A 22,348-nucleotide genomic window follows, 5' to 3' on the forward strand; every position below is an offset into this window, starting at 1 on the left:
TTAATTCACTTGTTTGTTCTCTGCCTGGACTCACTAGGAATTCATGATGGCTAACTACAAGAAGTCCCTAGCATTTATACTACATTTGTCTAGTCCATTCATTCTCCCATTTTCTGAGGCGGCGAATTCATCCCATCCCTCTTTCCTCCATTCGCTAACACAACCTCCACTAGCCTCATCTCAGCCGTTGACCTTGCTTCCTGTCTCATTGAAAAAATCGAGATAATCGGAAGGAATTTCCATAAGTTCCCACATGCCCTTACCAGCATCTGTGCCCACACACACTGTGCATCTCCTCTTACGGTGGATGAGCGGCTCCAGAATGACATGGGCACAGTCGTACACTCGGTCAGCTTTTTAGTGGGAAGGAGATAGACCCCGGAATATACTGAGTGCTCAGTTCCCCTTTGCTACAAGTCTCTTTTCTTAATCTCTTGTTTAACTGCAAAGTGGAAATCGGTTGTGTAGACTGCCACTGGCTGATAGGGGCCAGGCTTCAGTTCATAGAGGGAAGGAAACTTAGAGGTTACCAAGTCCTGTGTTTTCCGGACTTGCTGCTTATCAGAGTCATCTGGGGACCTTTTAAAAGCCACTCTTGGCCTCCTTAATCAGCATCTCCAGAGAATGGGCCCAATTATCTGTCTGTCTATTTACCCATGTATCTTTTTTAAGGAAGCAGACACGCTCTTTCAGCCTCTGGAATGTCCTCCGAGCCAGCGCATTCTCATTTTGAACAGCTGTTCATGATAGTAGTTCAGTCCGCATGTCCTTTGAGTGCCGATTCTTTAATGGGGCTCCTGACCCGAGCCTCCTCATCCTGGCTCTCCTCCAGTTCTTCGGCAGACGTTTATTGAATGCTGATGTGGGCATGGTTTTCTTACCTCCTCTTTCCTCCAAATCCCTCTTCTATTTTGATTACCTTTCCCTTATCCCAAGATTGTTTACTCAACCAATTCATAATCTTTCTGAGGACTTGAACACAGCTTGAGCCAAGATTTATCTTCGTATTGCACACCCCTGTTTGTTTTCTGTTTAAAGAATGTGTATAAAATGATACCGTCAACAGGATTTTTAAGTGATGTGAGTAACTTAGTGAAGAGAACCAAATAATGTTCCACCACCATACAAACTGATGTAATTTGTATGTCAATTACAAATGATTCTTTTTTTCATTAATTAAAAGAAGTCTCCAATTTTCTACCAAACAACAGTTTATTATCCTAGGATGGTTTTTGAATATTACTTTAAAATGGTGAAATAACTTTCCATTTGAGATATTTTACATTTCATGAGATTACATTGACCTCTCCTCACTCCGAATCACTGACCTTTTAACTCAGAAGGAGCCTGGCCACTCCCGTTCCATGTCACCTTTAGCACGAACGGTTCTGTCATTTCTTAACTTGATAAAATGCCTGGCCTGGGTGGCTGTAAAGTATAAAAGTTGCTCTTACAATTTGTTCCATAACTTAAGACCTTGTTTTTATTTCAATTGCTTGGCAGTAGATGTTTGTTTTTCTTGAGCGGCTAAATGAATAAAGGAGAAGTCTGCTTAAGTAGTTAAGCGTGTCGAATACAATTATTGACATGAAATTTAGAGGTGAGATTGAGCCAGTTCATAAATATAACAGTTGATCCAAGAGGCTCTCTGTCTGGGATGAATCGATCAGTGAAGGCAAGAGTTATAAAAAGAATCTATCTCTCCTTTTCCCTTGGGCTTTCTTTGCATTCCTAGGGCAGCTGCTATTTACAGCCTTTCTTATATAACCTGCGTGACCATCTCATATACAGTTCTGGGTCAATTTCAAGAGGAAATGAAGTACCCATGCAATTCTATGGGCTCCTTTTATTTTTAACTTGAATTCTAGAAGAAATATGTTGACGTATGGTAGTTTTAGGCCTAAATATTTTATTTGGGAGAGAGCTTCAATTTATTCACTCACTAGAAAAATATTTCACTGTGTGTTTGTGGGTCGGATACCATGCCATGTATGAGGATTATAAAAATCAATGAAACATAGTCTGTGTCCTCAAGGAGCTCTTAGCGCGTTGGTGGAGACAACAGATACACATCTTGATGGCTTTTAATGTGCTAGTGACTGTGATGAGATTTGAGGTGCTAATGACCACAGAGCTGTGGAGGCCAGAGGACAGGAACTCCAGGTGCTAACACAGTGTCAGGTCATAGGCCACAGTGGGCCCGAATGGCCTTCGCCACATCTCCTGATGTGCGCTGGCTGCTGAGGATAAAAGCCTGACACCCTTCAGCCTGGTCATCATCTTGGCTGAGGGAGCTGTCTCGGTGAGCGGAGAAATGGGATTCTCCTGTCCTATGTCATGGAGACTGAGAACTGTGGTCCTAGTAGACTCTCTCTTTCTAAAAAGGAACACCACCAGGGCCTTCAGAGGGAGCCATCGCAATAGACTGTCCTTATGCCTGCCAAATGCTTGGAACAGCTAGAGGCTGGCAAGGATTTATTGTCATCGGGGGCAAATGGGCAGTCATAAATCTTTAACCCTGCCTGCCTTTATAACAGCTGGGTTAGCTTGCTAGTGCAGAGAGCCACTGGGACTCCAAATAAATCATTCAGTCAGTCACCCAACGAATAATTATGGAGTGCCCACTAGGTGTGAGACATTCTTTCATTTATGCCAATATTTAGCAAAGTAGGAGGAGTAAAGCATCAGATTCTTGAATCTAATTTCTGTTCCTAGGCCTTTTTTTTTTTTTTTTTTAAATTTGCAAGACTCTTTTGAGTATGTCATTCGGAATCCACATTCTTTCCTGGTTAGGAAAAAATCAATAAAACTTTGGGAGAAAAAAACCATTCAACACCTTTTTCTAAAAATAAAAATGTGGATCGGTGTAAAGAATTTGCCCCCTTATTATTAGTCACCAATGTTTTTCCTTTGAAAAATAAACCTGTAGTTCAATCAGTTCATTTGTTCAAATTAAAAGTAAAGGCTGGTGTCCTTTTCTTCCTTTCCATATGCTCTTACTTGTGATCTAAAACCAATGTCTGTTCCAGGAGCAGAAATCACAGATGTAGGTGAGATGCTGACTTGCTGCCTTACTAATTGAAGGTTACTTTGTGACTGAATCAGAATAACAAAATTGGAGTTTTGGGAATTATTGGAGTTATGTTACATGTTACTTACTTGCCTAGATTCTAAGCTACAAAACTGTAACTGTAAAGGTGAAACTCTTATAATGGGGCTCATGGCTCCGTAGAGGACAGAGGAAAATTTCTAGGGCTGAGGTCATTTGTGGTGGTTCTTTCTTCCCCTCCCCACCCCCTCACGTTAACTTGCCCTTCCACTCATCTCTGACTAAAACTTGAACTTCTGCATCATGCCTATAGTTTCCAAACATGTAACTTTGGGGAATGACTACAATCTCAGTCTGCAAAGGACTGCAGAAGGGTTACAAGGATTATCAGCCAAACTTGTCTTCCTTAGGCTTTGGAGAGGTACAGGATAGAGGGTATTTTTGAGGGAGAGGAGAAAACTAGGAGAGGAGGCCAGTGAATGAGGCCCAGCTCCGGCTCGAAGAATTTAAGCTGGACCAGCTGCAGGTCTGCTTCATGCGAAGACTGGCTTTCTGGTTCCCGCTATTTGTCTAGGAAGTTACCCTGTGAGACTCTCACCGCCAGCAGTCACTCCTGGGAGACATACTAGTGGGTCTGTGGCTCCAGAGGGCACTTGGCATGTGTGTAGAAGGCACTAAGTGTTTGAACTGAATCGAATGTTCATCCCCTGGGGCCCGGGATCTATGAGATCAGGGAGAAAGGGACAGGTGGCCCAAAAGTTAAAGGGTTGCTTTGTAGGTTGGCAAATGGCTGATTTCTAGGCTGTGGTGGGATGTCTAGCGGTGGGTGTCTGGGTGGTTAAAGCGTTGCTTTTCAGTGTGGTGGAGGCGATCTGGCGATGACATCTGTGCCCCCTGATTGCCAGGTTGCTGAGGAGAGGGGTTCTGTGTGCTTCTGTGTGCTTCTACTCTGGCTGCACTGCTCCGCAGTGGCTGGTTCTTGGTAAGAGGTATGTGAATGACTCAGCGTCCCTGCCAGAACTTTATTCCTCTCATTTTCACTAATCTCGCTTCATCCCATGTTTAAGACCTGTACAAAATTACAAAAGCTGTGGAAGATTGTTTTTTTTTTTTTCCCCCGACTCATTTTCAAAATAGAGAAGCATTCCGTTGACCGCAGCAATGCCATCTGAGCTATGATGATCTCTCCAGCGATATTCATTTGTTAAAATGGACTACTGAGAGTCGAGTGTTAAGAAGGGCAGAGCTTTTTCTGGGTAGAAGAGTCCTGGTGCTTTATAGAGGGGGAGCAACCTACACAGAGCAGGGGAAGGGAAATGGGGTTCAGACTCGGGAAAGCACCTCCTCAGTCAGTTTGGCTGCTCCACGTTACCCCCACTTTCTCACACTGCTGCTCCTTCCCTTGGCATTGAGGTCACCTCCCCGGACCTCTCAGCTTGGGCACCCTCTTGCCAAGCATCAAGTCCGCTCACACCCACCATTGCTCTCACCTGCTTCCCCAGCTTAAGAGATGTGCACTCAGCCGGCACCTGCAAGATGCTCTGGCCCACTCATTTGCTCTTTGAGATTGAGATGAGCAGTGACTAGAATAAGAAGACTGTATTTGTGCTGCATCCCTAGCCTAAGCCAGTGTCATTTATAACCGGGTTATTTCTGTGGCTTCTTAAGTGGTCTTGCTTATGCCTTCAGCCCTGACTCCTTGTAGCGTCTCAGGCACACTGGGGCACTTTCTTTCCCCTTCTTTTCCCCGCCCCCCACAGCTTCCTCTCTCACCTTCTTCAAGTCTTCTATTCAGATATTTCTCTCACTATTCTGACCACCCTATTTCAAATTCCAGCCATCCTATTCTTCCCTGTCCCTCTCTTCTGCCTATTTTTTTTTTCTCCAAAATATTTATCACCATCTGCTATGCAATATATCGTATTAATGTGTTTATTGTCTGTCTTCCCCATCAGGGTTTACTCTCCGTGATAGTAAGTGTTTGTGTCAATTTATCCCTGGCATCTAGAAAGTGCCTGGACAATCGTAGGTATTTAGGGAATAAATGGGACATGGATTTGCCCAGTGCTCTTGGAGCCTGATGTAGAGGTGCCTCGTTCTAGAATACTCTCATATGATCAGATATGTGGATCTTTATAGCGATGAGCTGGCATTTGTTTTATATTGCTGAGTGTTAGGACAGCAGTTTTATGCTGGGCTGATATGACATGAGGATGTGGAAAGGGGGGCTGTTTCCTGTGGGTTGTGGGGACAGCGCCTGTCCTGTGGCTTTTCTCTCCACTGCAGCTGTCATTTGTAATAATGCTCCGAGTGCTCCAGAAATGAACCTTAGCCTTGGGGTGTGTGGTTTAAAGAGAGGTCCAGACCTGCACTCCTGGAGGGGGATGGGCGAGAACAGCAGCCCCTGCGGAGACTGTTGAAAACATCCCTTTGTTTTATCATAGGATCAGGGTGGGTCAGGAGATTCTGAGTTTTTTAAAAGAGGAATTAGGGGGATTTTGCTGTTTGGCTCTGAGCAAACTTCGGCCGTTGGAGGGTATTCTTTAAAACGTGTATGTTGGGGACCTACTGGTCACATGGGGTTATACCATTTGCCAAAGGTGTTGACACTGGACTGACCTACATTTGTTTACTTACCCTTTTAGTTGTGTTTCAGGTCACAGCCCAGGCCAGTTCTCTCCCACTCCCTCTGAATGGCCCAGCCACCCGTGCCGATGTTTGCCCCGTGGAGCTCGACCCCAAGCCTGACATAAACCAGGGCTTGCCTTCACTCAGCTTGCCAGCTCTTTGAGCTTCCATTCGCTTTGTTCTTCACTTCCGGGCCTCCTCGCTATGCTCCTCAGTCCTGATTTTAGTGCATGCCCTCTGGCCTCCATGATCCACAGCTAGGCATAACTTTTGTAGTTTACTTCTTTGTCTTTCTGGAGCACCTCTTCCCGAAATGGGAAGTAAATATATTAAGACATAAGAGCTAATGTGTCTTAAATGTGTATGTTTTTTCTCTAGGTCGACAGTTGGAGGGAGTGTGGGCGTCCAAGTTGGGAGATTCCAAAGCCCCCTGGGGTTTTGGAATCACCGCTCCTTTGGCTTCCAGAGGGCACCTGACTGTCTGGAAGCCTGATGACATCGATGCTCTGTCCTGTGTGTGACCTGTTTTCCTTCTGAAAGCTTCCCCGTCTCCCCTGCACCCCGATGCTCTGGTATCCCACAGCGCTGTGCTGGTGGGTCCGCTGGGCTCCTCTTTAACTGGAAAAATGTCTTGTGGATTCCTGGGCTGATTTAAATGTTGAATGTTATAATATTTAAATTTGGACCACTTAAAACCAAGCACAAATTCCTTCTGTTTATGATTCTTCCAGTTATCAAATCAAATCAAAATTACAAATTAAGCATAGATACCCAGCCACCGAGACTCAACTGCACGTGAATCTACACGATGGCTGGGGTCATTCTTTTTGTGTTAGGACTTAGGGACAGCGTGCTGCAGCTCAGTGTCTTTTGAGTGATGTCATCAGGCTTCCCTTGGTGTGAATGAGTCATTTATGTATTAAATCTACCCTTTGGCCTTTTTCCTCATTAGCCCATGACAATGTAATTCTGCTCGATGCCAGTGTGTAAATACAGGAGCCAACTTGATTATAGGATGGCCATCCAGCCTATTCTTAGAATAAATAGGCTGGCTTACAGAATTTTTTTTTTTTCTTTGGATCATCATTAAAATGAAAGAAATGTAAATATTTTCAAAGGGAGCTCACATAATCCCCAGGATTGTTTGCCTCAACGCTTTTTAGTTTCTTCCTATGCCTGTTTCCCCTGGAGGCTTACAGAAAGGTGAGCTCTCAGAAGTGTTGGCTGTCATCACAGGCCATCCCTGACTCCCCATCCTCCTGCTGCCCGTGGGTCTCCCTCAGCTGCCACCACGTTCACAGTACTCTAATCCCAGGGTACTTCACATCCCTATTTTGAGATGGAAACCACTGTGAGTCCTCATCACTTTCAGGAAGCCGTTAAGCTGTGTGTCATAGAGCTTGAACACCGTAATCCATTTTCAAGCCGCTTTAGCTTAAGCATTGCCTTTCCCTTCCGTGTTGCAGAGAGAGGTGAGTGTGCGTATTTTTTAAAAGCTGACACCACACTTGGGTTCATGGTGTAAATCTCCTGGCTGGTTAGAAGTGTGTGCACATGTGGTGTACGTTGAGTGAGTGAGTGTGTGTGTGTGTGTGTGTGTGTGTGTAAGTGTTTTCACCACGGGCTGCCTGTTCTTCAGAAACCTGCCTCAGTTGCTTTACCGCAGCCTGGTGCCTGAGCCTGCTGTGAACCCCTGGCTGTTGCAGGCCCCGTTGCAGGCTGCAGCTTCTGCCTCCGGGGGCTGTGCCTCTGTCACTCAGCACTGCAGTGTGTCCCTGAGCTGAGGCAGCGTGGGGATCCTGCTCCTGCTTACAAGTTGGGGGGTGCTGGTGACGGCTTAGCTCTGAACTGCTTGTTGGTTTGTGAAGTGTCTTCAGATCCCAGGTGTGCTCCGACTACGGCATCTTTCTCCAGAACCTCCCGGGCTCCAAACCTGGATCATCTCTACTTTTTTCTTCTCTCCCATCCAACATCCGGTTCCTCCCCAAGTTCCTTCTGCTTTCCCCTTCCTATTTGTCACTGTTTAAAATCTTTTCTTTTTCTGTTCTCACCACAACTGGCGTTCAAGCCCGGCTCCCTCTCCCGTCCCTCCTTCCTTCCTCCTCCCTTTTGCCCGGGGCCCTGCAGTTGGACCAGCTCACCCTTCTGGCATTTTCTACCCTTGCTCCGGATTCCTCAGGATTCTCTGCAGGACGAGGAGAAACTGTCACCCTGCAGGCCGATGGATTTCGTTCGTCCTTCACTATATTTTAAAGAACTGTTAACCAACTTTTAAAAATTGGGATATTTTTACATTAAAAATCTGTATTTTAAACTCGCTAAAACTTGAAAAATCTGGCAGCACTGAGCACATGTTTCAGAAAGGTTACAGTAGGTAGGAATGGAGTGTTCTTTGCTGCCTCCCCTTGTGGCGTGTTTTCTCCATTTTGCCACGCTCCCCACTACTCCTTATAGCACCCCCACTGGCCTCAGCTCTCCGTCCTGTTACCTTGTGTGGCTTCCATAGCATTCAAAAGAGCATTCACATCTGCAACCCAGAGCTGTCTGCCTCGAGGCCGAGGACCTTGCTACACTCGTATTTAAAACACACCTTGTATTTTTGCCTCCTGTGTACCATTTTCCCTGTTGTGGGTGCTCTTTGTTCTCCTCTGTAAACCCCACCCCCAGCCAGCCCCAGGTGGAAGTTTTCCTCTCCTTAATTACTAAGGCACTCGGGTCTGTTGCTCTCTCTTGGTGCTGCTGCGTGTCCTTTTGTTCTGAGCTTAGACTGACAGTCCGTCCAGGGCAGATCCTCACCGAATCTGGCACACACAGCCTTGCACACAGTGGATTCTCAACAGATGTAGGACCACAAAGATGTATAAAGTGACCACGGACCTTTTTCTGTGGTTACCTGTAGGAGAGCCTCAGACTAAATGTGTGAGCTGGTCACTTAGCTCAGCTGGCGACTTAGCCCAGTGACGTAGAAGAGATAATTTCACTTGTCACCAGAGCCACTGCCTGGGGATCTATTTTTAATGCGGAGAAATCCTCAGACACAGTGGGCTGTGGGTAGTCACTGCCTTGTAAGTGTTTTGATCCGTCACTAAAGGTATTCAGTGATAATGCTTTGTACAGAAGATAGAGCTAAAGAGAATTTCAAATTTAGACCATTTCCACATTACAGATATTAAATACCAAATCTACATAGGATTGTGTACTCGATACTAGATCAGTCTTTGCTTCCCAGGACTCCCCCACACGCCCCCATGCTCCGGGTCGCCATGTCCTCCTCATCCAGACTTTGGTTTCGGCATCATGGACCTTCAGAACACACCCCGATATCTAATGATGATTGTAACTACTCAGTCAGGGAATAGATTGTATCAGCTTTCCCAATGGGAGCGCCAGCCCGGGGTTTCGCGGCCGCACACCCTGGGTAATGGCAGTCACCTTGCGATGGCATTTTCTTTACTCTCTCAGCTCCTCTGACAGGGGAGAGAGCTTTGCTTCCCAGCCTCTGGTCCAGAGGCTGAGTGGACTCTCGGGCAGTCCTGGCCAGTGGAATGGAAGGTTCCGTATCGTGCCATCCAGGGCAGTAGCCCCTGGCCACGTGTGGCAATTGAGCACTGAAACGTGGCTCAAGTGCCTGGGAAACAGAATTCTTAATTGTATTTAATTTCAGCGAATTTAAATTTAAATACCACATGTGGCTGCTGTATTGGACAGCCCAGATCTCAAGGGCTGGGGAAAATGGGTCAAATGCAGGGCCTGAGGGAGAGCTGTGTGTGACCCTAACGAGAGGACACCGATTGCCCGTGCCTCCCAAGTGCGTGGGACTTGACCTTGCTGCACAAGTAAAAGCCTGTTTGACCAAATTTCGCAGAGTGTCAAAGGTGAATAACGTCTGCAGGAAACTCGCTTCTGTGCTGTACCGAGGAGAGCATTACTTACTTGTTCTTTTCTTTCTTTTAAGAAAAGCAGCACTGAGTTCCCCTTAGCGGTGATTCCTTGCATAGGTTGTATATCCTGCTTCCTCTGCTTGATTTCATTAAGCCTGCACATAAATATATACCTTGTACTCAAAGCCGAACCCAAATATATACCTTGTACTCAAAGCCGAACCGATTTGGGGTGGTTGGGGGAAATAAACTGTTACTGAGATGGAAACTTGTGGTGGATTCATCTCTTTTGCTTTTACTAGCGTTGGGGACATTGTTGGCCTGATAGAAGAGAGGTTTTGTACAAAGCCACACCGTGGGTGGTCGGAGGAGCTGACTTCATCTGGAATCGCACTTGCTAGAACACGCAGGCAATGCCTGCAGCTCTGCCCTGGGGCCCCGATCACCGTGGCTTCAGCGTTTGTGGCTGGGGAGGGTCCACCTGTGATTTCTCTGCTCTGCATCTTTGCAGCTGCGCTCCGTGTTCCCACGCGTCAGTGGCTTTGTTGTCTAGTAAGTTCGAGAGACTTACTTGGACGGTGTTTCAGTCGCCACCGGTCCTTTTACTACGAGCAGAGTCCGACAAATCGCTGACAGCTCTACCACTGTCTCTCTGTGATTCCCTACTCGACTCTCCCAGTCCTCCTTTCTGCGAGCGTTTCACATACCCATGAAAAGAGGAAGTTGTGCATAGGCCCGTTTGGTGGGTGGTGGGGAGGAAGGTGTGTGTAGGGCGGGGGGGAGGGGAGCCGTGTGTACATCCTGCGGTCTGACAGCTGGAGTGGAGCCTTGGGGTCCTCCCGGCATGCTCCGCCCGCATGGAGGCCACATCTGTACCCCGCTCTGACCCCAGTGGGGCTAAATAATGGCATCTCTTTTGAAATAGAGGTTCTTTTCCAGTCTGGGACACAGGCTGGCTGGAGGAAGGGGTGGAATTGATAGATTCTAGTGCAGGACAGCAGCCCAGCCACCTCTACGCAGAGAGCAGTGACGCCTGTGTTCACTGACACATGTGGATTGGGTCTCCAAGGCCTGGCAGATATCGTCAAATATTGTCATAGCCAGATACACACTCACACTTCTGTACTGCTCTTCTGATATCCTGGGAAGCCAGGTGACTAGGCTTTAATTTAATCCCTATCACTACTCTCCAGCAAGATACGTCATTCCCAGTTACGAGGTCAATAGAGTTTTCTAAGGAGATATGCTTTCTTAAATCCTTTGTTAGTAGTACTATTAATTTCTCGAGAAGAGATTTTAACCTTAATAAGACTAAAGATGTTAGAACTGCCCCTCTACTCCAGGTTCAATTTCCCTTCTGTTTTATCTGAGCTTTTCCATATGGGTTGCATCTCTTAAAGTAGTAAAGAAACAATAATCAGTAATCAAGAAGTCTTAGCCGTGTGTCTGGTACTATTCCAAGAACTTGATATCAATTAGCTAATTTAATCCACATGTAAATATTAGGAGGTAGTTGTTTTTATGTGTGGGGAAACTGAGGCCAGAGAGGTGAAGGCACTTGCCCAGAGTCACACAGCGGTTTAGTGGCAAACCTGGCCTTTGACTCAGGCTGCCCAGCCTTGGAGCCCGTGACCCTAGCAGTGGAAAGGTCAGTCTTCAGCCTTATTCTCATCAAACATTTAGACTTCCTGTTTCTATATCATTGGCTTTTCTTAACAGGTAAGTGACAATTAGGTATAAATATAAAAATTATGTCCATGAATACAAAACCTCTCTTCTATCAAGTAGAACTTTACAGGTGAGACCAAAGACACATTGATAAATACTGGTTTTGAAATAGATTATCCTACTGAACACCCAGTCAAAGGATCTAAACAGAAATTCTCCATGGGAGCAGGAATAAATCACTTGGGGTTCACCAGAGGGTCATTTCTGGAACCCTTCACGCCCAGTGAGGACCTACCCGCCTTCAGGAGCTAGTGTTACTGAGGGTAGTTGTGCAGAAAACACACTTCTATGTGTCTCTTTTACTCTCATGCTATTATCACACTCACAACACTTCTGATACCAGGTGTGTGGGTCTTTCACACATCAAGCAATTCTCCTAGACATACTGGATAGAATTACTGGGTGTCCAGTAATTCTATCGAATTCTACCTGGAAATAGTGTCAGATCCCACAAGTTAAGGGCTCAGTCTCACGAGACTGCCTCCACCTCAGACTTCAGTCTCAAGTCCCAGATTGTCACTTGTACTTCTGACCTACTGGCTATTAACAGAGTTCCTATGACCCCATCTGTGGTTTCAGTAATTTGCTTGAATGGCTCACAGAACCGAGGGGAATTACTTAGAAGGACTATAGAGATGAACAGTCGGATGAAGAGGTACACTGGGACCCTCCTCACCTCCTGGTTGTGTCCCTGCAGCTTGTGTCCTTGTGAAGCCAGGGACACTCTCCTGGCACATGGATGTGTTCACCAACCTGGATGGTCCCCAAACCTCATTCTACTGGGATTTTTATGGAGGCTTCATCAAATAGGCGTGATTGATTGTAACTCCATTTCTAACCCTACTCCCTTTCCAGGAGGATGGAAGATAGAGGATGGGGTGGAAAATTCCAGGCTTCTAATCATGGCTTGTTTTTTCTTATGATCAGCCCCCATCCAGGGGCCTACCAAGAGTCTCCTCATTAGGACAAAAGACACTCCTGTCACCCAGGAAATTCCAAGAGATTTAGGAGCTCGGCGTCAAGAGCTGTGGTTAAAGACTAAGTGTTAGAACAAAAAATTCTCCTAGAATCCCTATTTATGAGGAGCTCAGTGTCAGGAACGAGGGGCAGATGGCAATATATATGTGTCATATTATTTCACAGTAGTGTATCATATTCCTTGGTTTCCTCCAAACACTTGGATCCTCTCTTGTTTTGAAACAGGGGGAAAAAAAAAAGGTCAAACACTATTACTTAGTAAATGCATTTTACTAGAAAAGAAAGACTCGGAAAGTCAGCCTTGCCCCAAAAGACCAGATGACGCAGCTGGGAGAAGAGCTAGGCCCAGGTGAATGCACAGGTGTCCCCACAGGTGTCTCTCTCTTGCTTCTGCGAATGCTCCTCACCCGCCTGTGTGGCTAGGAGGAGTTGGAGTGTAGGTGACTCTTAATGGGAATTACGCCTCTCTTAAACGTGACTTGATTTCGGTGTTCTCAGAGGTACGGGGAAGATCAGGTAGCAGAAGAAGTGAGAAGTAGCAAAGATCTACTTCAGGTTGGAGGCGTGGGTTCCGGATGAGTGAGGTCTTTCACCACATTCCACCTGGACTTCGTCGCCCTCTGTTCTGGATGGAGTGTCTTTAATTTTGGGAATATTAAACTCCAGTCACACTGACTGGATTGAAACGGGAATTTCCTTGAGGGTATGCCGGCTTTAGAAGTGGTTTGATCCGCTGACTCAGTGGTTTGATCCGCTGATCCAGAACCTTCTTTTTTTATTTCTCTCGCTCTGCCCATTGTGCAGTTAGACTCGTTTCCTTCATGCTTAAGATCTTCCTCAGCCCACTGTCAGTTCAGAAGGAGAGAAGAGGGTGCTTCTGTTGGCAGAGCTCTTTCCCAAAACCCCCACTGGTCTCAGTTAGGTCATGAGTCCTCTCTTGAGTCAGTAACTGCGGCCAGAGCTCAGGCGAGGCTCAGCCAAGTGCCCTTTCTCAGAACCTGTAGTAGAAGCAGGTTTTCCCCAGACCCCGACCTGTAAAAAGAATTGCTTAACCCCTGAAAAAAATCGAAGAGCTGGTAGCCACTAAGAGAAGTGTAGACACTGAGTAGGAAAATAAAACTCTCACTATTACTATAGCTCGCTAGTTTCCTGGCAGTCGTGTACTCATAATTGCAGTTTTCTGCTGGAAAGTAGAAAATGGTCCTTTTGAAATATTACTTTTTACTGCTTTGTGACCTTTAAATCTCCTTTGATCTGCCTCCTCCCTCTTTTCCTTTTTCTTTCCCCTTCTTCCTCCTCCCCCTCCCTTCTCCTCCTTTCCCTCCCCTTCCTCCTAGTCTCTCTTTCTCCCTTAATTGTCAACCCCCTTAATGGATGATCTTGTCATTTATTTAACTCAACTAAGTTGGTTCGGTACAATGTAGTTTCTCACTAAAAAAAAAAATGCCTTCACATTTGTCCTCCAGGAAGAAGAAATGCCGGATGTAGAAATTGACATTGATGATCTTCTCGACACAGACAGTGAAGAAGAGAGGGCTTTAAAATTACGGGTAAGCAACTTTCAAAACCTAGAACCTTCTGGTTATAGATGCTGGAATCCACCTGCCTTAGAACTTGGCATGCACTGGTTCTGCCCCGTGGAGGTGTTGGCACCAGCACTCGGGCAATAGCAGTTTGCAGAGAGGAAAGCAATGGTATGCGAAATATTCACCTTCCTGAAGTACATCTCCGATGATAAAGCAGTCTTGAGTACAGTGAGTTCTCCAAGCACCTTATGGAGATGAGTTTCTCCAGCCTCATCTTCTTGGGAGGAAGAGCTGGTTCTGCCCCCTGAGACCCCTTTGCCAGGGAAGGAAGTGATGTCCCATGGTTGTATGAGGAGACGGGCTGAGCCAGAACTGGAGGTCTAAACCCAGGACTCTGGTCTTGCAGTTGTGGGTTATATCATTCACGGAATTAATTTTGAGATAGGTATATCTACAACCTAATTCTCTTCAATGTAAAATATCATTTATTAGAGTATGCCCATTTGATATTATTCTAGTACAACTATGGATATTGAGATGTCTCATGTTTCTATAGTTCAGAGTCATGGAATATTTACTTCCCTTCCCATAGGAGGCCAAATCTATCATTTTAATATTCGTAATGGGAGTTTCTAAACCCAGTTAACCTTTGACCTGCCAACATTCTTAATGTTCACTGATAATTACTGTTAATGGCTATTGGTTGTCACCAGTGGTATATGATCACTAAAGGCAATTAAAGGGCACATTTTAATGTATCAATAATTACTAGCATCCCTTGAGTGGTGAACAGTCTCAGTTTAATGATTATTCATTCTTGTTGGTAAATTTAATTGAAAAAGTTAAACAAAATATGGCAGGCATCAGTTCTTCAGAGAACATAATGACAAAAATATTTTCTTAAAATCGAGAACTTAAAAGGTCTTTAGCTACCATCAGGTCATCCCCTTTGGTTCTCAGGTGAGGACACCGAAGACTGCCAGGCGTGTGACAAGTTGATTTGTGGTTGAATCACAACCAGGCCCCTCCATCTCCAGTGAGACTGTTACCCTCTCTTACAGGCAGTCTCAATTTAAGTATATCTAATTTATTATTAACTAAATTGGCAGCCAGAAAGAAAGGGCTGTGTGTGTGTGTGTGTGTGTGTGTGTGTGTGTGTGTGTGTGTGTGTGTGTGTGTGTGTGTGTTCTGGAGAGTGTAAGGCATTCCTGCATATAAGGGACACAACTCTTTACATCTTCAGATGGCCAACAGATGTTAAAGTGTGATTCTATATAGTCAATGTGAAATGTTGATTTACTATGTTTAGAATAATACTATAAAGATGAAATGAATTTCAATTTTACTTTTAAAATGATATGAAATTTTTTAAATAATAAAACTTACCTTTTGTGTATTTCATTCTAGGAAGCTCTTGTAGACTGCTACAAACCAACAGAGGTAAACAAATCATGTTTCCTAAATGCCATCTTTGAATTAGATTTTATTAAATCAATTTGTCTAAACCACAGTAAGCGGGTTTGATTATGTATATACTCGGTAGCAGTTACTATCTCTAAGTGAGGTGCATATGTTTGAATACTACTAACTTCCTTATTTAAAGCTAAACCACAGTAAGCGGGTTTCATTATGTATATACTCGGTAGCAGTTACTATCTCTAAGTGAGGTGCATATGTTTGAATACTACTAACTTCCTTATTTGTAAGCTTAAATATATCTAGTTTAGGAAAACTTAAAACTTATGAGATCTCATGTGTTGCTTGCTTTCATATAAAAGCCAAACTTCAAAGGTCATTGAGAGAGGTTTTAGAATCATTTTAGTAAAAGTTTAGATTTATAACAGGAAATACATTCTATCAGTGTATAAGTATGTATTTTTGAAAAGCTTGAAGCCAATTCTGTCATTCAGAATTGAACAGTTGCCTTTCTTGGAAGAAGAAATTTTATGCTTTGTTTGGATATTTATCAAATGTATAAATATTAATGTAAAAATCAATGGATGTTATTTCGATTAGACCAATGCATTTAATATATACTCTAGTGACCAAAAGTACAAACGACGTAGAAATTAAGGTTTGATCAACTATGAAAATATTGGTAAAAGAAGTACTTTCCCTTTGTTCCTGTGATGAATCAGAGGAATTAGAAGATTCATCAAATGTTTTGGAATCTGTTCTCAACCTCAAAGTGATAGTGGTCGGACTTGTTTTTTGAAGTGGTATAATTTGAAAGTGAGAGGGGAGAATGCTTTCACGAGAGTGTGTAAGATTTAAATGACTAGGGTGTTTTATGATCATTTGGTTTGAGGCTAGCTACTTAATCGAGCTTTATTCTTACAATCTCCAGTTTGTCTTTATATTGATTACATCTTGCAGTCATAGAGATTTTAAACTTTTAGTTATTAAAAATATGTTTTAATCAATATGATGCATATTCATAGTTTTGAAAGCCAAAAATAAGCTTATAAGAAAAAATAACAGTGCTTTTCCCACCCCTAAACCCCCTCCCTAGGAATATGTATTTTTATATTTATATATTATATTTATGTATTTTTGTACAATAACGCTTTGGACTGTTTCCTTGCTGTTTATTCTCGTATTCCTAAATATGTATTTACTTGCTTTTTTTTCATTCATTGACTTCCGGGGAAATATGATAGTTCTGTCACTCTCTATACAATTCATTTCCCTTCATCTCCTTAATGAAGTTATTTAACACTTTAAAAAAAAAAAACCAGTCGTCGAATAGAATAATATTGTGCCTTAAACAAATGTTTTTCACTGCTAAACCAAACAATAAAACAAGACCATGGCTCCTTTCCTGAATAGCCCTTCATTTTTCCTGGAGTTGATATCTGCTTGTCTTTGTTGTGTCTACTACCCATTGCTATTTTTTTTGTCAAACTCTCCAATATCTCTGCCAAACATGTAATGATATATTTTCTGTATGCTCAAACACGTCATCACTGTGCCCCCACCTCAGACTTTGCTCCCGGATCTCCTGCATGCAGCAGCCTGGAGAAGTTATTCTCTGGATCTGCTGAGAAGCTACTGTCCTGAGGCTCTTGTCCTGTGTTAGATGCTTCATTTCTGAAATCCCAGCATTCCGCATTTTAGTTGGAATATGTCGTCCAGTAGCTTTTGGGGAAAGGAGGCATAGGAGGTAAATTATTAGAATCCTTGCCTCTATGGAAATATATCTTGATCAGTATAGTTGGGACAATGTAAGATTCTAGGATAAAATTTGTTATTAAAACTTAATTTTAAAGATATTACTCTATTGTTGTATTATTTCCCTCGTTAAGAGGTCTGGAGCCATTTCTATCCTCAGACCTATTTTTCCCCTTCAGTTAACTTTTAAGATTATCTCCATTTTTGAATTTTACAATGATACACTGTAGTGTGGGTCCTTTTCTATTCATTTGCTGGGTACTTGCAAGCTCTTTTCATCTGAAGAGTTAAGTTGTTTCAGTTCTTCAAAAATGGTCTTTTGTTATCTATTATTTTTATTAATTTCTTCCTCAATATTCTATATTTCTGTCTCTCCTGTTATTTAGATGTTGCTCCTTCTGGATGGAGCCTCTAATTTCTATCTTTTCCTTTTGGATTTCATTCTCCTTGATCTTTTGTTCTCATTTCTGAAAGGTTTCTCTGACATTATCTTCTAGCCTTTTTACTGATATTTAAAGATTTCAACTACCTTATTTTTAATATCGAAGAGCGCTTTCTTGATCTCTGTCCTTTCTTGATCTCTGTTCCCTGTTTTGTTTTAGTATTTCTTATTCCATTGATGCATTTTTTCCTCTTTGAAGATATTAATCAGATGCTTTCTTTTCTTTGTTTTTGCCTTTAAGATTATTCTGTTGTCTAGATTTCTCTGCTTTTTCTGAACCCCACCTTTTTTCCTATTTTTATCTGTATTTGCTGAGTTTTGGCAGTGTACCCACGTTTAAGTGTTAGGAGCCAGTAAGCTGATTGAAATCTGTGCGTGTGAGCACAGCTTGTCATTGGTGGGTCTCACTATGGAAGGACCAGCTTGCACACCAGATTTTTTTTTTTTTTTCCTCAAGGTATATGTGAATGGAGCAAGGGAACCACTCAAAATGTTGCTATTTTTAAAAGAGTTTGACCCCCTAAGCTCCTGCCTGAGGGTTGATATTCTGATTTCAGGCTTTCTGAAAGCAAGGATAGGAAGGAGGCAGGAGACTGTACCATTTAGTTATTTGGGGGAATAAAGTAAAGAAGCTTTATTCCCCCAAATAACTAAATGGTACAGTCTCCTGCCTCCTTCCTATCCTTGCTTTCCCACCTAAATAACCAAAATATAGTTAAGTTGGGGAATTAATGTAAGAGTTAAAACAATTATTTATTTGGAGAGGGATCTAAGAAAGGTGATGAATTATGCTGATAAATTGGCATGTGATGTGGGGAGAGAGGGTTGCCGTTGCGAGTAAACCTGGACTGGTAAGTATAGCACTCTGCTTGCTTTTCATTCCCCTTTTTCATTCAGTCCTTCTCTTAGATGGAGAAGTTCATGTTTTGGTTATTTAGGTGGGAAAGTCTGGACTTGCCGCTTTCTCTTCTCAACCACTCTGCAGGCAGGCGGCAGTAGGAAGTCATTTTCATCTTCTCAGTGAAATAAGCCCTGTTCGCCCCAATTCTGCAGTATCTCGGGAGCAAAATAGTTCCACTCGTTAACAGCCATGCAGTGAAATGAAAACAATGGGTCTTGTCCCCCTGGAACAGAAGCATTCCCCCTTTGGTTTGCGTAAGGAGGCTTAAGAGATGGAAGGATGTAACATTTGGATGGTCTTCAGAGGTCCAAAGGCACTGGCGCTTACAAGGGAACAACTTGTGTTCTTTGTTTAGTTCATGGTTTCTAGGAATGAAATGGTGTACAATGCTGAGAAATTTCAGTCAAGTTCATCTGCCTATTAAAGGATCATTTCAGAAAAGGTGGAATAGTTTTGCCTTTGAGCTTATGTTCCTAAGAAACCCATTTCACTGGCACCTGGATTGTAATGATAAAAATAATAGCTTGTATTTTCCCGGACCTCTATCTTATTTAATCCTCACAATCATCACATGAAGTAGAGAGTTTGGGTGACTTATCTAAGACCTCACAGGAGCGAGCAAAGAGGTCAGGACTCAACCTGAGTTTCTGACACTGGATCTTGTGCTCTTTCTTTCCATCCTGCCAAGTCTTGACTCGGTAAGACTTGCACAACATGAAAGGATTTGGTTCTATCTCAACTAAATGCCTAACAGTTAATGATGTTCTTCTTTAAGTACCCTTTTTTTTTTCAATCAAAAGAATTTTACATACAATTATCATGCCACTTTGAAGTTAGAAATGTAAGGAAGATGTCACTGCTGATTCAGATACATTTATTTGTAGTCTCGTTGCACAGGCGGAGTGGGTGGTGGAAAGAAGACTGGACTGGACTTTCCCATCAAGAGTCTTATGCCAGTGGCAGCACTAAATGTCACTTAGTCTTTAAGAAATTTTCTCAACCTCTCTGAGCCACCAATTCCTCCTCTGTAACATGGAAGTAATAACCTCCTACCTGGGTTTTAGTAAGGATTATTTGCAATAAGAATAATTTTAGCGATAGTTATAACAACAATGATAACGGCTAAATAATTACTAAGCACATGCCAGGCACCAGTCTAATCACATCACATGTACTAACTCATTTCATCTTCACAACAAAGCTGTGAGGATGACACCATTGTTTTAAGTCAGGGAATCTGAGACATAGAAAGGCACTTTGCCTAAGGTTATATAGTTAATAAGAGGAGAACGCAAAGTAGGTATGAAAGCACATAACATAAAGCTTGGCATGTGCCGGTTGAATCTGGTTCTGTATAATGCTTCTCCACTACATATTAAGTATGCAAAATACAAAATTCACCAATAACAATGTTCTTAAATTATTCAAATTGAAGAGTAGACTTTAAGGAATCTGCCACTTTTATAGAAATGATATTGATTTTGAGTGTCACTTTCTGTCATATTTTTGGGTCCATGGTTTTGTCCTGTGTGGATCCCCAGCTAATAAGAAAAGGACTTATGTTTTCCCTTGACATGTAAATCTTTCCTGACCTGGACCTTTCAAAATGCACAGCAGCATAACTGTGGTCACTTCGCTAATGTATTAGTGACTGATTAGTAAGAATGGTGTCTTGATATTTTCCCCTTGAGAAAATGCCATTTCTGATGTAGTTAATATTAAAATAGAGCTGGTTTAAGATTAGAAAAAAGAGGTTTCTATGTCATGCAAGAAGAAAAGGAGTAATTTTCTTTTGCTTATTACTCGGATTTGGAAGATCGGTAGTGACAGCCTAGTGGACATTATAGAAATCAGGGGTGGGAGTATTGGGGCCAGCTAGCCAGGCTAGGGAGGAGCTTCTTTTCAAACCTTAGGATCGCAGAGGAGCACCTCCATTATATTGGGAAATGCATTTAATGTGAGCTTGAGGGCATCTATCTGAGCGTCTGTTAGGGAAGTTGTCAGTCCAGTCAATGAATTTTTATGTTTCAGACTGTTAAGATCACAATACCAAGTAATACAAAATACTCTAAGATTCTTTTTTTTCTGGCTTTATTGAAATATAATAAACAATTAGTTTCTTGTATTTACATTGTATGATTCAATGAGGTTTTTTTTTTCAATTATAGTTGGCATACAATAATATATTAGTTTCAGATGTACAGCATAGTGATTAGAGATCTATATAAATCACAAAGTGATCACGCACTAAATCTAGTGCCCCTCTTCCCCTTACATATTTATTACAACATTATTAACTATTTTCCTTACGCTGCACTTTCTATCTCCATGTCTATTTTGTAATTATCCATTTTTTACTTCTTAATCTCTTTGCCCTTTCCGCCGTTCCCTCAAACTCCCATCCCATCTAGTAGTCCTCAGAATAGTCTCTGTATCTATGAGTGTATTTCCATTTTTGTTGTTGTTGTTTATTTTGTTCTTTAGTTTCCACATGCACATGAAATCATGTGATTTTTGTCTTTCTCCGTCTGACATATTTCATTCAGCGCAATACCCTCTACGTCCATCAAGGCAATATCTTTTTCCATCCCCTTCCTTTTAGTCTGTGTGTGTCTTTTAATCTGAAGTGAGTCTCTTGTAGGCAGCATATGTAGGGGTCTTGTTTTCTTACCCATTTAGCCACCCTATCTTTTTGGTTGGAGCACTTAATCCTTTTCCATTTGAGGTACTTGTTGATAGGAATGCAGTTATTACCATTCTTTATTCATGTTTTTGATACATGTTTTTTCTTTTTAAAGAAGTCCCTCTAACATTTCCTGTAATACTGGCTTGGTATTGATGAATTTCTTTAGCTTATTTTTGTCTGGGAAGCTCTTTATCAGTCCTTGGACTCTAAATGATAGCTTTGCTAGATAAAGTATTCTTGGTTATAGATCCTGGGTTTTTATCACGTTAAATATTTTGTGCCAAGCCCTTCTATTCTGCATAGTTTCTTTTGAGAAATCAGCTGCTCCCTTGTACTTAACTGCTTTTCTCTTGCTGCTTTTAAGATTCTCTCTTTGTATTTAACCTTTGGCATTTTAATTATAACGTATCTTGGTGTGAGCCTCTTTAGGTTCACCTTTTTTGGGACTCTCTGAGCTTCCTGGGGTTATATGTCTATTTCCTTCACCAGGTGAGGGAATTTTCCATCATTATTTCTTCAAATAGCTCTTCAACTTCTTGCTTTCCTTCAGGTACCCTCTAACATGGATATTTTTACATTTAATTGTGTCCCATAGACTCCTTAAATTATTATTATAGTCTTGGCTTCTTTTTTCTCGCCGTTCTAATTGAGTGCCCTTGGCTTCCCCATCCTCTATATCTGTGGTTCGATTTTCTTCTTCATCCACTCTTAATTCCCTCTAATATATTCTTCATCTCAGATAATGTATTACTCGTTTCTGACTGGTTCTTTGTTAAAGTTTTCACTGAATTCATCTGCACTTCCCCTAAATTCACTGAGCATCCTTATAACCAGTGTTTTGAACTCTGCATCTGTTAGATTGCTTGACTCCATTATTCCTGGATCTCTGTTCTGTGCTCTCATATGGTTTCTGCTTCTTTGTCTTCCCATTTCAGCTGCCTTTCTGTTTCTGTTTCTATGTACTAAGCAAAGCTCCTAAGTCTCCCGGTCTTATTAGTATGGATTTGTGAAGTAGGTGTCCAGTGGCACAGTTCTGAGAGGGGTTCAGTTGCAGGCCAAATTTAGCCCAAGCCTCTACCCCTCCCGGGCCACCTGTTAAGATTCAGTAAGCAATCCACAGATGTTGTGCTTAGAGTTGCCTCAAAAGACCACACCAGGACCTGAGGCCAGCTGCCATCAGTATGAGTCTAGGCGCTGCTCAGCAAGGAGCGCCTGACTTGCCGAGGATACACCTGGATATGTGGCTTGGTTGGGGCTGTGAGTTGGGGCAGGTGGAGTTCCAAGGAATCCTCTGGGCAGAGCAATCTCTGTTATTCAGTTTGATGACGTCTCAGCTATGGTGGCACTGTGTCTGCACT

At 42.7% G+C, this 22,348-nt stretch overlaps 1 protein-coding gene across 1 annotated transcript in view; it reads left to right on the top strand.

Annotated features, from left to right (window-relative positions):
- The window catches only part of PPP1R14C (protein phosphatase 1 regulatory inhibitor subunit 14C), a gene marked incomplete at its 5' end in the record, with an annotated part of 73,151 nt that overhangs the window by 34,154 nt on the left and 16,649 nt on the right, over positions 1–22,348 (top strand). Inside the window, 2 exons of the mRNA XM_011362685.2 lie at positions 13,731–13,814; positions 15,198–15,230. Coding sequence (XP_011360987.1) covers positions 13,731–13,814; positions 15,198–15,230 — 117 coding nt within the window. The remainder of the gene's footprint in view (positions 1–13,730; positions 13,815–15,197; positions 15,231–22,348) is intronic.

The sequence above is a fragment of the Pteropus vampyrus genome, unplaced genomic scaffold (genome assembly GCF_000151845.1).
Source record: "Pteropus vampyrus isolate Shadow unplaced genomic scaffold, Pvam_2.0 Scaffold78, whole genome shotgun sequence".
Classification (NCBI taxonomy): domain Eukaryota; kingdom Metazoa; phylum Chordata; class Mammalia; order Chiroptera; family Pteropodidae; genus Pteropus; species Pteropus vampyrus.